Source organism: Oryza glaberrima, chromosome 6 (genome assembly GCF_000147395.1).
Source record: "Oryza glaberrima chromosome 6, OglaRS2, whole genome shotgun sequence".
Classification (NCBI taxonomy): domain Eukaryota; kingdom Viridiplantae; phylum Streptophyta; class Magnoliopsida; order Poales; family Poaceae; genus Oryza; species Oryza glaberrima.
The window spans coordinates 5,552,448-5,568,127 of record NC_068331.1 but is presented as its reverse complement, the minus strand read 5'-3'; the positions used below and the strand labels follow the sequence as shown (position 1 = coordinate 5,568,127).

General features: G+C 42.4%; 2 protein-coding genes across 2 annotated transcripts; both read right to left on the bottom strand.

The window, feature by feature from the left end:
• Positions 1-1,520: 1,520 nt before the first annotated feature.
• Positions 1,521-4,547, bottom strand: LOC127776371 (lysM domain-containing GPI-anchored protein LYP6). Its single transcript, XM_052302729.1, has 5 exons — positions 3,773-4,547; positions 2,947-3,064; positions 2,698-2,859; positions 2,588-2,619; positions 1,521-1,863 (listed from the first exon to the last, which is right to left on the bottom strand). Exons 1-5 carry the CDS (start codon positions 4,446-4,448, stop codon positions 1,622-1,624), a joined length of 1,230 nt encoding a protein of 409 aa, XP_052158689.1. The 5' UTR covers positions 4,449-4,547; the 3' UTR covers positions 1,521-1,621.
• A 782-nt stretch (positions 4,548-5,329) lies between these two features.
• Positions 5,330-9,449, bottom strand: LOC127776372 (probable tyrosine-protein phosphatase DSP2). Its single transcript, XM_052302730.1, has 5 exons — positions 9,013-9,449; positions 8,786-8,879; positions 6,138-6,195; positions 6,005-6,048; positions 5,330-5,896 (listed from the first exon to the last, which is right to left on the bottom strand). The coding sequence occupies exons 1-5, from the start codon at positions 9,321-9,323 to the stop codon at positions 5,723-5,725; spliced, it is 681 nt and encodes a 226-aa protein (XP_052158690.1). The 5' UTR covers positions 9,324-9,449; the 3' UTR covers positions 5,330-5,722.
• Between the last annotated feature and the right edge of the window lie 6,231 nt (positions 9,450-15,680).

The following is a 15,680-nucleotide window of genomic DNA, read 5'->3' as shown; positions in this document are numbered from 1 at the left end:
AGTCATATTAGGATAGGATTGGTTTGTTTGGATTCCTTCCATATCTGTAATCCTTCCTTATCTCCTCCCCATGTACTCTTATATATATCGGCCCCCTGAGGCTCAATACAATGTGTCTCACGTTACGCAGTATATCTCTTCTATACTATTCAACAATGGCCATCCTCCGTTGCTCCGTCCCGCGCCTCCAGCGGGCCGCTGTCGCCGTGAACTCTGCCACTGTCGGAGCCGCATGTCCACTCTCAGTGACGAACTTCGGCCTCCTCTGCCACCGGCCACGATCGTCCTTTGTCGCGCCGCCCCGCGCCTCCACTGGCCACTGTCGTCGTAAGTTCCTCCGCTATTGGAGTCGCCCGCTCCTGATCTAGTCACGTGGGGGCTAGACCCGCCTCCGGTGAGGCCGGATTCACCGTGCCGAGCACTCCGGCCATCGCCTCCCGCCCGAAACGCATCACTCCATCTGTCGCATCAAGGAGGAGCTCTATCTCCGGATGGTTTTCCGGCCACCGCCTTCCCGGCCGGCTGCGCGGTTTTCGGTAGTGGGCTCCGGTGGCGGCGAGGCTGCCAGAGGGTTGAGGAAGGTGGCGGCGTGGGTGGCTAAGGTTTCGTCCCTGAGCCGCTCACGCGAGAGCGACACGGGAGAGTTTTTTCTTGGTGGGGAAGGACTTCAATTCGTACGCAACTTCTCATTCCAAACTTGGGCACATTTGCTACGCGGGAGTTAACAACGCTTTCACATGGCAATGGAGGTGGAGAGTGCTAATCACCCTAGGTCCCTAACGCTAATTTCGACATTTGGTACGTGATCTGTGCGAGCGTGTGCGGGGCAAGTTTAGTCCCACACCGCTAACGAAACCTGGCTCCCGCCAGCGTAAATACTCTGTTCCGTGCCTAGCAGCTCGCCGAGCTCGGTAGCGTGGGCTTGTAACTCCAGCTATAGGAGGGCCTGTTTGGTTATAGGTGTCGCTTGGTTTGGGCTTGGATCCCATGTCAAAGGGGGGCATAAGTGCCCGCACCCCCGGCTGTTGACATCCGTAGGATGATTGGTCTCCTCAGTGAAAGGATTCGGCCGCCAACAACCTAGCTAAATCAGGCTGGGTGGGCCCCAAAGCAAAGCCCGAAAAACGTTGGTGGTTCCACCGGCAGTGGAGCGTGGGAATAATATCCTCTGGCTCGCCTAAGCCCCTGTAACCAAACTCCTTTTTGAGGGTTCATTGGTCTTCTATTTCACTGAATCGTCTACAGGTTTATTCTCGCAGTATTTCACTCAAGTAGCCCATGCCGTAGCGAGTTTGCGAGTCATATTCCCAAACAGATTTTTAATTCGCCTTCTATTCTACTCACTATTTTTTTTTTTGAGAGTGAACTCACTCTATTTTTTACTTTCCACAAATTTAACTATCTCAAGCAATAGGTTTTGAATTTGAACGCCCATGTGGTTACAAACTGAATAAGCCCGCCCCAATTGGGGCTTCCGTTTGACGCAGTTAAGAATTGGATCGCTGCGAGACACCACGACGGCGATAGAAAGGACCTTGACATTAGGGTTCCACCAGGCCCAAATGAGGGCCCCTGTTCAATACACACAGCCAGCAACAACAACAATACTTTGCACACGAATTCACATCTGGAAGTACAAGGCTACAGAAAGAATGAGGGCGACGATTTGGTGTGGCCGATTCACCGAAGCCGCTTGGGAGACACTCCCAGAAGGGCCGTTTGCAGGAGAAACGTTGGAGCTCCCAGGGAAGCCCGGAATATCGCCGCCAGCCTCCTCAGCTCCTGGTGCAGGTGATGGAGCAAGGTATGATCCTTGGTTTACTGCAATTGGTGTCGCCCTGAGTGGGGGGAACTGATGTGGTCCTGTGTTGAGAGGTTGAGTGAGAAGCAATATATAGATCAGATCATAAATATAGGAATTGATGATGCATGGCCAACAGGCAAGTGAAGGAATTTTAGAATACCAAGTTGGTTTAAACCTTTATTATTCTGGTTTTGGTGTGATTTGATCAGACTCCAGAAAGACTGATGTGGTTTGGCTTAAAATTGCAATGCCGATAAATATGCCAGAAACATGTTTTCAATAAGAAACAGAAAAATTGCCGCCACTCCTACTGTCCTACACCTTTTTTCTTGAAATGAATATAATGCATTCAGTGACTCGGATAAAATCATAAGTTCCTCATTCAATGATACATCATGAACGGAAACCTTGATGTGGCTTTGTTTCATTGTTTGCGACTAGTATTCCAGAAACATGCTTTTAATAGCTACTACAGCACTTTCACTCTTCACATTTAACTTTAAATGAACATAATGCACTTAATTACTTGGATTTTACATATGATCCTTGATCAAATGACTATTATTTAAAGAATGCCAGTGATGCATAATTGAACATTTTTAATTTAATTTGAGCTTCTTTTCTTCTTTAGTATCATTATGTGTTCACTTTTTGATCAGACAATACCAAGTGCATCTTTTCAAGAAGACTGGGTCTAGATGGATAGAGCAAATAAGTGATAGTGTTGCATATTCTGTATGCAGCACATAGGAAGAGATATCATGAAGACAACACTGTAATTACCTGGGCATGTGGGTTGAAGACCAGAGGAGAGCCTGCGCATAAGTTAGGTAAGAATCATCTATTGTAAGAATATAAAAAAGAAAGGTTTATTAGACTTATTTTTTACTTACGACGTGGCAATGGTTCCATTAACAAGTCCAGCATAGCTGCAAGATGAGACATTGCATCCACCACTGGTGGATTGGGCAGTCACATTCCCAAGCATGAGGTTGCTATTGGGGCACTGCATACTTGAACATGATGCTGTTAATGAAGCTGGTGTGCAATACAATCTGCAGAAGAAGAGAGAAAATGAGGACTATATTCCAAAACATGTAGAAGCAATAGAATTGCATTGAACAAGGAAAAGGCAGCATTACTTGAGATCTCCTGGTCCACAACTGCACTGCACACAGTTTCCAGCAGTTAGTGCATAGGTCCCATTTGCCACAAGCAATCCATAGTCCGAAGCAGAGTTGGGAAACATTGATGCACAGGCTAGTCGAAACAAATTACAGATATCATCAGAAAAAGGCAAGTTTATCAGCAGAGAAGTACAGAAACAAGGTACTGCTATCCAACCCAAGCATCACTCTTGCACATAATTAGCAATTCACAGTTCACAAAGGATCCATCCCTGATAATTCCTACCAATAATCCAATACGCACATCTAGCTTGTTTGCTGGATATCATATTCAATCAAACCAAAAGTTGTTCACTTTCACGACATGTTAGACCACCGACACGTACCACACAAGCACATAAAAATTGGTCTCTGACAATCTAGCAATTGCAACCATTGCATGTCTTAACAATGGACCATATGCAATACTTCAATATTTACAGATCCTAAATTTGTCAAATCCACATGTTGAAATATACATTAACCAAGTAAAGATGACCTAACTATCATCAATTGCAGCTGTACAGAACTTTCACTTCAGTCTGCAGGCCTTCCCTACCCGATTCGCCATTATCAAACAGGGCATGAAAATGTTGATATTATCTAAAAAAATTGAAAATGTCGATCTGATTATTGTTGAATTGGGCATATCCACAGATATCACAAGTTTACAACAGCAGATAAGTTTACAGTCAAATTGGTAAGAAAACAACGTGGAATGTTGCTCCGATTCATCGGATTGTCTCTAGTTGCAAGGAAATATATTCGAATTTTGGTGACATACAACGGAGAGTTTGTTTACCTGGGAGTGGGATTGCAAGGATGTCACCAGGTGCGACAATGGGGCTCCCCATGGCGTTCACATTGCTGATGTCCGTAACGGTGGTGGCGTGGGTCGCGGCGATGGACTGCACGGTGTCCCCGACCCGCACGACATAGGAGAGGTACACGGCGGGGAGGTTGTTGTCCGTGGAGTTGAAGCAGGCGCAGGGGAGCGGGACGACGAGCGTGGCGCCGGCGTCGAGCGGCGCGTCGGGGTCCTCGGCGGAGAGCCCGTTGGCGGTGCGGATCTGGTCGGCGGAGGCGAGCCCGGCGAAGACAACGTCGGCGACGGACGCCAGCGTGTCGGCGGGGCGCGCGGAGTAGCGCACGGCGACGGACTTGCGGACGCCGTCGGAGCAGGCGCACCGGGTGGGGACGCGGAGCGGGAGCCCCGCGGGGAGGATGCGGTTGGCGGCGCCGGGGGAGGCGAAGTCGAGCGCGTTCGCGGCGAGCACCGCCCTCGGGTCGGCGCCGAACAGCGCCGCCACCTCCGACACCTTCATGTCCGCGTACAGCGTGTACCCGAGCAGCGCGGCGCACGTGTCCGCCCCCGCGCACGGCTCGATCGTCGTCTTCCCCGCCGCGCCGCCCGCCGCCGCCGCGAGGATCGCCACCACCAGCGCCCCCGCGGCCTCCGCCGCCGGCCACCCCGCCATTGGATGGAGCTTCGAGGGGGTTTAGGGTTTGGGCCGCTGTGGCTTTGCTTCGGGAGAAGCGTGAGCTGTTCGGCGCGTCTCAGTTCTCACCGTGAAGCGTGAACTCGGGAAGAGTATGTGTGTGGGAGAAGAGTGTGGAGACTCGGATGCCCGGAGGTGAGTGACAGGTGGGGCCGGGTTTAGGAGGGTCCCACATATCATGGAGACGAGGAAAGGGGACACCTTTTCGCGAGGAGTCTGTCTGATGTTGGAATCTGTACCCTGTGCGGGGACGGGGAGGCCAACGTCTCGTGACCAGATTAAAACTTATCTTTTCATTTATACTTATCAGAAAAAAAAAACTATTTTTTTAATTTTAATTTGGAGTTGATTTTTAAGTTTTTTCATCGAAGTTTATTTTACCGTCTTTACTTTTTAAACCGTTAAGAATATATATATATATATATATAAAAGTTTTATTAATAAATTATTTTTTATTTACAAATATGACGTTTAGTTTATTAGATAGATAAGCGAAACGATAGGACCTTAGAATGACTTGTGGGCCATAGAAATGATTCGTGACCCACATGTCTGGTACCATATGGTACTAGCACTAGGATGGTTGGGCCGAGTAATGTGATAGGACTTCTTGATTGGGCCAAGCTGGGTGGGCCCGGTTAACAAACTTCAGCTGAACTATTAGCTGCAACTTCATCATGATCTTCAGTTCATTAGTTTCTCTAATGATCAGTTTGATTTTGAGTAGTTGATGCTTCCATGTATTTGAAAATACATTTTGGCATTGCTGCGGTCACATAAACAAATCTTTTTGTTGAAAATTTCAGCTCAGTTTAGCAAATTGTCATGCTGAAATATTGCGGTTAATGCACATGATCATGTATATATCCATGCAAGAAGAGCTAGTCAAGCTTTTTTTGCATCAAGAGAAAGTTCATTCCCGCCGAGCAATGCTGCTCGAGTACAGCTTTCAGTACCCGAAAACAATTGGTGAATTCCTCGCAAGAGTTATCAGAAAAAAAAAATGGGGAAAAAACCTCTTGCAATCCTACCCACAACTGTCTGGTTCATAGGATCTGCAGGGAGCTAAGCAGGAGAAAACTAGAACTCTCAACTCAATTACAAACATTTTCTTTTTTTACGGGGTTCATTCTACGGGTTCCAAAATTATTCACTGCTGAATCAAATTCAGTAGCTGCAGGGAGAAGATCATAGGTTTGGGAGATTTGCTAGGACTTAAAGAGGAGGAGACAGCGCGAATCGCACGCTCTTGGTTAACAATGTGAAGCTGTCAGGTGCTTCAAGCTTGAGATGTCGAACAGCTCCATGAATCTCTGATCGGTGCTCCTCGCCTTCGCAGCGGCGAAGCGCTGGTACTCGTCGAACACTGAAGACAAGCACCATTTCTGAAGCTTCCTCAAGCACCCCACGACGCAGCCGGTGCGGTGCTGAAGATAGGGAAACATTGGAGCAGTCAGTTTAGGATCTCAGAGTTCTTGCTTTGGAAGATAATGGCAGCAATTGCAGAGTTTAGTGTGGGAACTGATTAAGCTTACCTTGCCTCTCTTGCAGTGAATAAGCAGAGGTTGGTTTCTTACGTCTGTATCAAGGAAAGCAACAGGAGTTAAAGAGGTCTGAAATGTTGTGATGCAAGCGTGCGATGTGAGGAGAGTTAGATAATTGCAGTACCTAGGACAACTTTGAGCGCCTCTCGAATTTTGTCGTCAGGGATGTTGACGAATGGTTCCTGTAGCAACAGTAGTTCAGATGTTGTCAGTCATCAGCTGTGGAGATATCAGGTTTTCAGACTAAGAAAAAACAGAGTGCATAATGAATTGTTGTGACAAGAATCATATTTATAAGTGATATGTGGTGCACATAGCTGCATAATCCTAAATATTTTACATTTAAAACATTTTATACAAAGTGTCAGGAACAAGGTTATCATTTTCAGTAAGGTTGGCCATGTCACTGGAGAAAATGCACCAAGGTCAACGCAGATCAGAAGAAATACAAGATGGTCAATTCCTATAAAACTCTGACAGTGAACTATTTTATGAGTCCCCTAGTTTCCTTCCTTGAGTGAATTTCAGCAACAGGGCCTATTTTTTTAATGGAGAGAAAAAAAGCAACTTTGCTAAATCTAAGAGATTTCATTGTTTTTCTAACGAAAATAAAGTAGGATTTGGAATGAGGTCAACCATCCTAGTGGCCCTGTTAGTAAAAAAAAAATCCTAGTGGCCCTGCATCAAGAATTCCTATCGAGTTCATTGGGAATTCCTGCTCATGGCTTCTGCAAAAAATGGTCAGACAGTGCCAACACAGAGCAAACTGTGGATTATGGACAGCAACTATGACTCATACACCACAAGGTTGCCGGTTCATATAAATGACAATCTACTCAACTTCAGTTAGGTCATCGATGATGTCAAAATTTGAAAAAAAAAAGAATGAATGGGACATTTGCTTTTGAGTATTTATAGCATAAAGCTAAAGCAAGAAGGGTGAAAGAAAAAATCAAACACTACTAGATAACTGATCTTGACCAGTCCCAGAAAACCAATAAACCACAAACTCAACAATGGCACTCAGAAAATCTGAGGCGTAACTGTATACATATTTGCCTAATTTGGGTATATTAATTTCATGAGTAGTGCATAACCAAGTTGTAAATTAGTAAACTCCGAAAATAACAACTCAAAATCATCCACAGGTAAAGCTGTACGAAAACTTGTCAGCTAAGATGCCTTCCAAAATCTTCTCATTAAAAATGTTGACAAAATTATGAAGTTTTACATATTGATAATTTATTGGGCCTCTACATGTTTGTTTTTTTTTTTATCAAAGCCTTCTACATGTGGCGGAAACATATTTCCAATGAAGGTACAAAATCATGTACATTTTACTCATACCATGACATCTTACATCCAGGGCAACCAAGACACATAGACAAGATCCACAGCTACTTCAGTGGGAAATTGGGGAATATATGGAAGCCATGTGTTGACAGTACAGCAAGAAATAAAGCTAAAGTTATTCCCAGTGCTTAGACCCATTGCTGCTTGACGACCACAGGCATGTGATGTGATCCAACTGATAAATTAACGGCAAACATATAGTACATAAAAGAAAATCAGTATCTCTCCAGTAAGAATTATCAAGTTCATCTCCCCATTTTTGTATCTAGCACAAAATTACAGTTCTCAAAAAACGGAGGAAGATCCAGACCGTTAGTGCTCCCATCAACAACAAAACAAGATAGGTCCGGCAAACAACCAAACAAGATATTGGACAGCACAATGTGTGGATACGGGCATGCAATCTATTATATCTATTCTTAGGTGCCATCCGTGTAGCGGAAAACTACAACTCCATTTCATGCAACTTGCCTCAAGAAGCTAAATGGACACTATCTGCAGATAGCTTTGACAGCTTAGTAAGCCCAATGCGGATTACTCAAAATTCTGCATTGACCAAGAAGTTTACTCAAACAACTTTGACAAGATTTTAAATTCGTAAAACTTTCACAAACTGTCTTTTTTTTTGCAATAATGCATATTTAACATAATCAAAAGAATCATAACATTGGCTAAAATTGTATATACTGTTGGGATCATTAAAGCTGCCAACGAAAACCAACAAGTTCTGAAGAACATAGGGTATGAACAGAACGGTGAGCAGATAAGTAGGACATGAACAGGAACTTAAGCTGCTCACCCTGAATCCACAACAAGAAAATTCATGTGTCAGAGTAATTCCACAATTTACCTACCTATCAGAACAGTGAAGAAATCATTCAAACAAGAAACAGAACAAAGAAGAGAAACGAACAGGCACCTCCTGTACAGAGAAGATGCTGTCTGCCAAAAGGGATGATATGATGCACACTCACTGATAGCCTTGTAATTGCAGGATCACGCAAATAAAAAAAATCGGAATACTGGAAAAAGAATTGTTTAAAATCCACCGCACAGCTGGCTTGATTAACAATGCTGACAGGGACCACTGCCGATTCGCCGTGAAATTTGAAAATTCAGCAGGTCTTTTTTAGATAATGAAAATTCCCCAGCGTTACAACGAACAACTAGGAGCCTAGGCGAGTAGCCGAAGGGGCCCTTTTTGGAAATTCAGTTGATGATTAATAAATTCACAAACGAATCGAATTCTTCCCCCAAAATCACCGCCAGTGGCAGCACTACCAATCAGGAGTGAACAACGCGATGATCAAACCGTACGACGATACGTTATTGGAAAACATGAACCGGTTTTATATGATTCTAGTAAGAATCGGAATTGACAACGAAAGATAACTCAAATTTTTTCCATGTTTCGTTTACCTTGCGCCCCTCGATTCCGAACTGGTAGAGCTTGATCCCGTTCTTGGCGAGGAACTCCGCGTTCGTCTCCGGGTACGGCTCCGGGCACAGGTACCTGATGACATCACCCTCGTCAGAACCACACGAACACGCGCCACACACCCGCGAAGCAACCCAACCCAACCCAACCCCTAGATGCAACAGACGAGGTAGCTAGCTAGAGAGAGAGAGAGAGAAAAATTCCTCACACGATGGAGCGGAGGTTGAGCGACTTGAGGAACCGGAAGTTGGCGGCCGCGGGGAAGCCGGAGCGGAAGATGCCGTCGTCGACCATCGCGAAGTTGAGCGGTGGCACCAGCGTCGCCTCCTCACCACACGCCGCCGCGGCCGCGGCCGCCGCCGCCGGCACAAGCGGCGGCGGCGGCGGCGGCGGCGGGAGGAACACCACCATGGACGCGGGCTTCTCGTGCTTCCACAGCTCGAGCCCGCTCATCTCCATGGCCTCCTCCCTCTGCTCGGCCTCCATGGCCCTCTGCTTCGGCATCACCTCCAGCTTCATGGCTACCGGCTTCGCCTTCGCGCGGTGGAGCGGAGGGGGGCAGAATCGTAAATTCGAGCGGAAGAGGAGGCGGATTTGTGTGCGCAGCGGGTATGAGCGCTGTGGTGTTGTGCGTGGGTGTAAACGGGAAGGGACGGGTTATTTATAGGAGGGAAGGTAGGCTCGTAGAGGAGGAAAAGTTTGAGTAGAGGAAGAGGTTAGAGGATGGGGTGTGTGATGATGATTGAAGGAGAAAGGTGAATTTTTGGGATAAGAAGTGCTTTGTTGTTGGGGGTGTTGTATTATTACGAGAAACGTATTGGTGGTTGGTTGTATTAATTGCGGGACTTGATTTCGTGACGAATGAGTCAGCGAGCGGCGGATGACAATACAACGGCTTTGTTTGTTTGGGGAAGTTTTCTTTATGGAGAACCACTCTGGTTTTAAGGAAGGTTTAGTTGAAAGGTGTTTTTTCTGCAATACTAGTAAATGCTTTTCTTGAAAATAGTTTACGCTTTTTTATTTTTTAATTAATAACATATAAGTTTTCTTTCACGAAAAGTGTTGTGATGTGGGTGCTCGGTGTTCGCCTTTAGCATAAAAGTATAATATTGGGAACGGATACGACATGATCTTTTTCTCTGTTAGCAAGGGCTACTCTTACGTAATCTTTACTTTCATGCAACAACGGAATAGAGTGAGGTTATGTTATTATGTGAAACTCACGTCTTATCGTCACACGTGTAAAGAGCCACTTTATATATAGTGGTCCTATCAAAACATGTTTGCGCGCCTCTCTTTTGTATCAATATGTGTGCATTTGTTTGTTACCATGATTTTACACACATATTTTTCAAACAAAAAAACAAGAGAGATCTTTCTTCGTATATATCAATGTTACAAATGGAGGCACCTGAGTATCATAGTGAAGTTGAAACCGCATGACTATAACCATGCTATATATATTTTTCTCTACGAGACTATGCTACTACGATTTTTAGCTCGCCACTGATCCGTTGGCGCATGTGGCTAGGTTATTGCTGCAATTAAACATATTCATGGCTATTTTCATACATGGTACGTTCATCTTTTTGCTAATAGTGAACTTACATGTCCATGCTCCCATGAGAGCAGCTTATGTGGTCCTAGCAACACATAACATGAGGTGTTCGCAACCACCAAACTCGTTCCAAAAAGTTTAGAATAAATTTGAAACAATTGTATAAACTATGTTGCAAGTAATTGAAAAAATATGTCCCTAAGATTTTAAAGGAATACATAATTTGTGCAAGGAGAAAACAAAGAAAATTTTCCCTATTTCTAGTTTGTTTAGCAGAATTTATTTCTTCAACGAGTGTTCTGAATTTTGATTTTGTTTTCTTGGATTAATGACAGATAACATTGTACTATATGCTACAAAATTGTTTAGAATAATTTCAACAAAGGTATTGTGGGTCGAGTTACTTAGATTCAATTGACAAATGCAGATATATATATGATGTTCTATTGCAAACATGCCAAACATCTGAATTCTTTTTTAAAAAAAATAAAACAGTAAATCAAAGATCAACTTAATATTTGTCTCAAAAGATTTTTTTTTTCTTTATCCTTTCATAATTTTCCTCCACAGTTTTCCACATTATTATGTTTTGTGCTTTCGATTCTCCAACCAAAACCAGCATCACGCACCTACGACTAGCTACTATCTCTGGCCATAATTAAGTATTTAACATTTAGAATAAGAACTGGTTAAACTTTTGGAACATTAACCATAAATTATATATTAAAATAAATTTATAAAATATGATATATTTATTATGATAACATTTTTAAAACTAAATCTACATACGCTCTTTCTAAAACTTAACATTTGAGAAGTTATTGCTAGCTAAAGTATCAAAAGTTTGACAATTATTTTCTAGACATGAAATATTTACTACGGGAGGAATATTATACTAGAAACAAATTAAACTAAAAATTTCCTGAAATTGGCTATATATATAATTGCCACAATCTTTTTTTTACAAAAATACTCGTCCAAGTTTTTCTCCCGGCGAATGGTCAGCGCATATTTATTTTCAAGATAGAGATCGATGGTCATCATCACGTTTTGGATAGACCACTTTTCATGGTTTACCATCTGCTTGACACCATGAGTCCATATATGACCCCTCCCCCAAGTCATTAGTGCACGCCCAACGAGTAGTACCAACCCTAATTGCACGGTTATTATCGGCCTCAATTTTTTTTTGTCATGCTTACGCACGCAGCCAACCATGGTGGCTACTTCTCTCCCTGGACCAATTGAGGAATGGACCATATGGCGGCCGTTGCACTGTGCACCCACAGGCACCAAGGGTATCTCGTCAGGAAACAAACTCTGACAGAGAGTGGTAAATCTTGCTTCCTCTTCTTTAAACTCCTTGTTTTCTTTTTTACGATTACACGATCATCTATAATTCTATATATACGTAATATTCATGACCACCATTTTTTAAACCCTGATGAGTGAGCTATATACTTATGACTCTATCCCGTACTATTGGTGGTTCAATTTTTTAACTCATTTTGTTTTAAGAGCGTAATAAATATCAAAATTTAAAAGAAGCTTCAAGGAAAAATAATTTTCTTGACACTCATTTTGATGTTCGAAGATGAGCTTCCTCTTTTTGCAAACCGTACCAAGGGACGTAAGGAAAACACAATACAGTTCAAACTCAAGATTTTGGTCTGCTTGTTCCGTTGTTCGTTTCTGATGAATGGGACGATGGATAATGAGCACAGTGCTAAGCTCCTAAATAATGCGATTTTATTTAAGAAAATATTTATATGAATTTCGTAGAATACTTCTCAAAATCCATTCTAACTTTATAATATCTATTTCATTCATTTGTACCGTTAAATAATAGTCACAAATCATTCACCTATTGAGCTAATCAATACAAAATAACATATACTTACCTGTTTACCATAGCAAAACTATCAGGAGGCCTCTGCCGCGCCACATATACTCATACATCCGCATATAGCCATTTTGCAATTTTTAAACTGCTGGCGTCATCGCAAAACCTTGTCCACACTATAAAAATACGAATAATACAAACGGAAAAAAAAACATATATGAAAGTTATAAAATAGGAGATGGGATCTCTAGCAATAATGATTAATTAATATTTCTCCTCCTTCAAGGGATCTAAAAACCAAGACAGATTAGATCTCCTTCAAAACGTAGAAATTCCATTCGAATCATGCAGTATATTCCAAAGGCTAGGAAAATGATCAAAAGCGCATTATCCAATATACACGTGGTAGTGGATGATCCGGGCGGTCAAGCCCGACGTTTTTGACGCGCACGCAGGCGGCGTTCCATCGATCGGCTGCCGGCTTGGCCGCTACAGACGTTGGCGCGGCGCGCGTCGGAGCGGCTGCGTTCGCGACACGACGCCGTCGTGTGGGGCGTCGTATGGGGACTATGGTCCATCCACACGACCGGAAACCAGCAGGCAACAGCGGCGCCTGTGACGGCTGCTGGATTATTTTGGCTCACGATCGGTCGATGTGATGATGTGATCGTCCCCGGCATTTGTCGGTTGGATCTAGAGAGACTTGACGACCTCGTGAGGATTATCCGGTTGAATCTGAATATCTGATCGAGAATTTGGATCTTTCTCCGGTCCTGGAAGCTTCCTTGCATCGTCTTGGCTTATCCTTTAGCTCAAAAGCATTGCTACACTTACTAATTTTTTCTTATTAAGTTTATACTAACAATTATCTTAATCATTTGATTTAGATAAAATCTAGATACACTCGTAACATGATACAACAGTGTTAGTAAGAAACGTTGGCATGTATAGTCTTTTCCTTAGCATAATTACATTGTCACTGTATATTTTCATTTACCTTGTAACTCACTATAAGCCGTACTGGTGGAGAAACCATCTTTGGTCGGTCGACCCAAATCCATAATAGTCCCGGTTCCATTAAAAACCAGGACTAAAAACGATTTTTAGTCCCGGTTTATAAGAACAATAGGCCTAGATGATCTTTATTCCCGGTTGATAACACCAACCCGGACTAAAGACCCTGTCAGACCGTGTCAGGCACCTAGGATCTTTGGTCCCGGTTTGTAACACCAATCGAGACTAAAGATCTAACTTCAGTCCCAGTTGGTATTACTAACCGGGAATAAAAATCAACACGTACTATATAATCCCTATTACTTATCCTCTCCTCTAGTCCACACAGCAAATTCTCTCTCTCTCTCTCTCTCTCTCTCTCTTTCCCTCTCTCTTTCCTGCCTTATCTCTTTCTTTTTGGGATCGATCGAGATCGAGATCGAGCGAGAGTGGGCCGGCGTGGTGGGGCGGCGGCCGGCGGCCGGCGCGGAGGGGCGGCGGGAAACGCGGCGGTGGCAGGCCGGCGAGGAGAGGACGCGGCAGCGGCCGGCCAGCACCTCTGTGAATTTTTTTTTTAGAATTTGTGATTTATTGCATGATCCTGTGATGTATTGATTTGTGTGTGATGTATTTGCGATGAATTTTGTAGAAGTGATGTAATTTGATTTGTGTGTAATTTTTTTTAGGATTTGTGATGTATTTGATTTGTATGTATAAGTAACTTCAAGATTTGTGATGTGGATTTGGGATGTTATTTTGATTTGGGATTTGGGGTTTAATTTGGGGATATGCATTCCACTTGATTCGGGAGAAAATAAAAAGAAAAAAAAGAAAAATGGGACCATCTGGACTACTGTTATTTCCTCTTTAGTCCCGATTGGTAACACCAGCCGGAACTAAAGATTTCTATCTTTAGACCCGGTTGGTGTTACTAACCGAGACTAAAGATCGATCTTAGTCCCGGTTATTTCACCCGGGACTAAAATAGAGATCTTTAGTCCTGAATTCATAGTTCCGGTTGAATAACCGAGACTAAAGGGGGTTACGAATCGGGAGGAAAGATGGTTTCTCACCAGTTGATAAAAAACAATTTATGAATTTATGAATAAAATTTTTTAATATATTTTTCTTATCAACTTGAAAGCTCATATTGAAAATTAGGTTGTGATAAAAAATATTAAAATTAACTCTAAATTAAGTTTTAAATTAAAGTTTCTGTTACACGGTTGATGGGTGAAACACAAACGATGAAGTTTCATTTGTTTGAATTTGTAGATTACTCCCCGTCCAAAAAAACTCAACTTTTAGATTTTTAATTTTGTCCTAAAAAAATCAACTTCTACCATCCTACCTACCCTCAGCACGTAAAACGAGAAATTTTATTTCTTCGATACCCTTTACTTACATATCACTCTTACAACATTTTCCAATGATTAAGAGCATTTTAGTCATTCTCCATCTCCACTAATTCTATCTCGGGATACTAGAAATGGAAATTTTAAGGACGGATGGAGTAGGTCGGATCGTTTGTTCTTAAGTAACTATCACCTGTCATATTGTTTTAACTTTGACCACTGATAATTTTAGTAGATGGTTAGATACTACTATGGGTGAAAACTACAATGTCTGTATTTTAGGGTGTAACAAATTTTAATAGTATGGTATCCTTTTAAGCATTTTATTTTTTAATAAAAGGGGACGAATGATCGAAGTTTAAATATGAATATTGTCGACAAGTATTTTGCGAACGACAAAAGTATTACGGGAATGCTCTAATTGTATTATATGTTTTTTTTCAGATGATAATTAGTTGTGCAATAAGTCTCCTGCTGCCTAACACTAGTATGGTAGTACTATGCCAGACTTTGACCTTACTTATGTCATGTCATGCATGCTGTAAAATTATGTTTATGTCAACATTAATTACATTATCCAGACAAAGTAATTTTCACATTATATTATTACTCTTAAGGTCAAATCGTGCGGATACTACGATAGGCTTTGCTCACGCTAATCGTCCACGGATACCAAGAATTGAAAAAGGTTAAGCTTTGACGAGCATTACGATGCAATTAACTTCTCTTATACTCCCCCGTCAAAAAAAAAAAAAACGTCTCCGTGTCCAATGTTTGACCGTCTGTCTTATTTAAAAAAATTATGAAAAAAATTTAAAAGATAAGTCACGTATAAATTATTAATCATGTTTTATCATCTAACAACAATAAAAATACTAAATATAAAAAAGTTTCATATAAGACGGATGGTCAAACATTGGCACGGAAATTCAGGGTTTGTCTTTTTTTAAGGGAGTATGTCATGCCGTGCCTGGCAAGCTTGACGTGTCCGTACAAGCCAAACCAGCTGTCAAGTGTCAAGTACAGGAAGGAACAATAATTGTTTAATTCTTGACTTTCTTGTTGTAGCCCTTCGCGGGAACAAGTAAATTTCCATTGTTTTAGTTTCGATAAAATCGTGGAGAAAA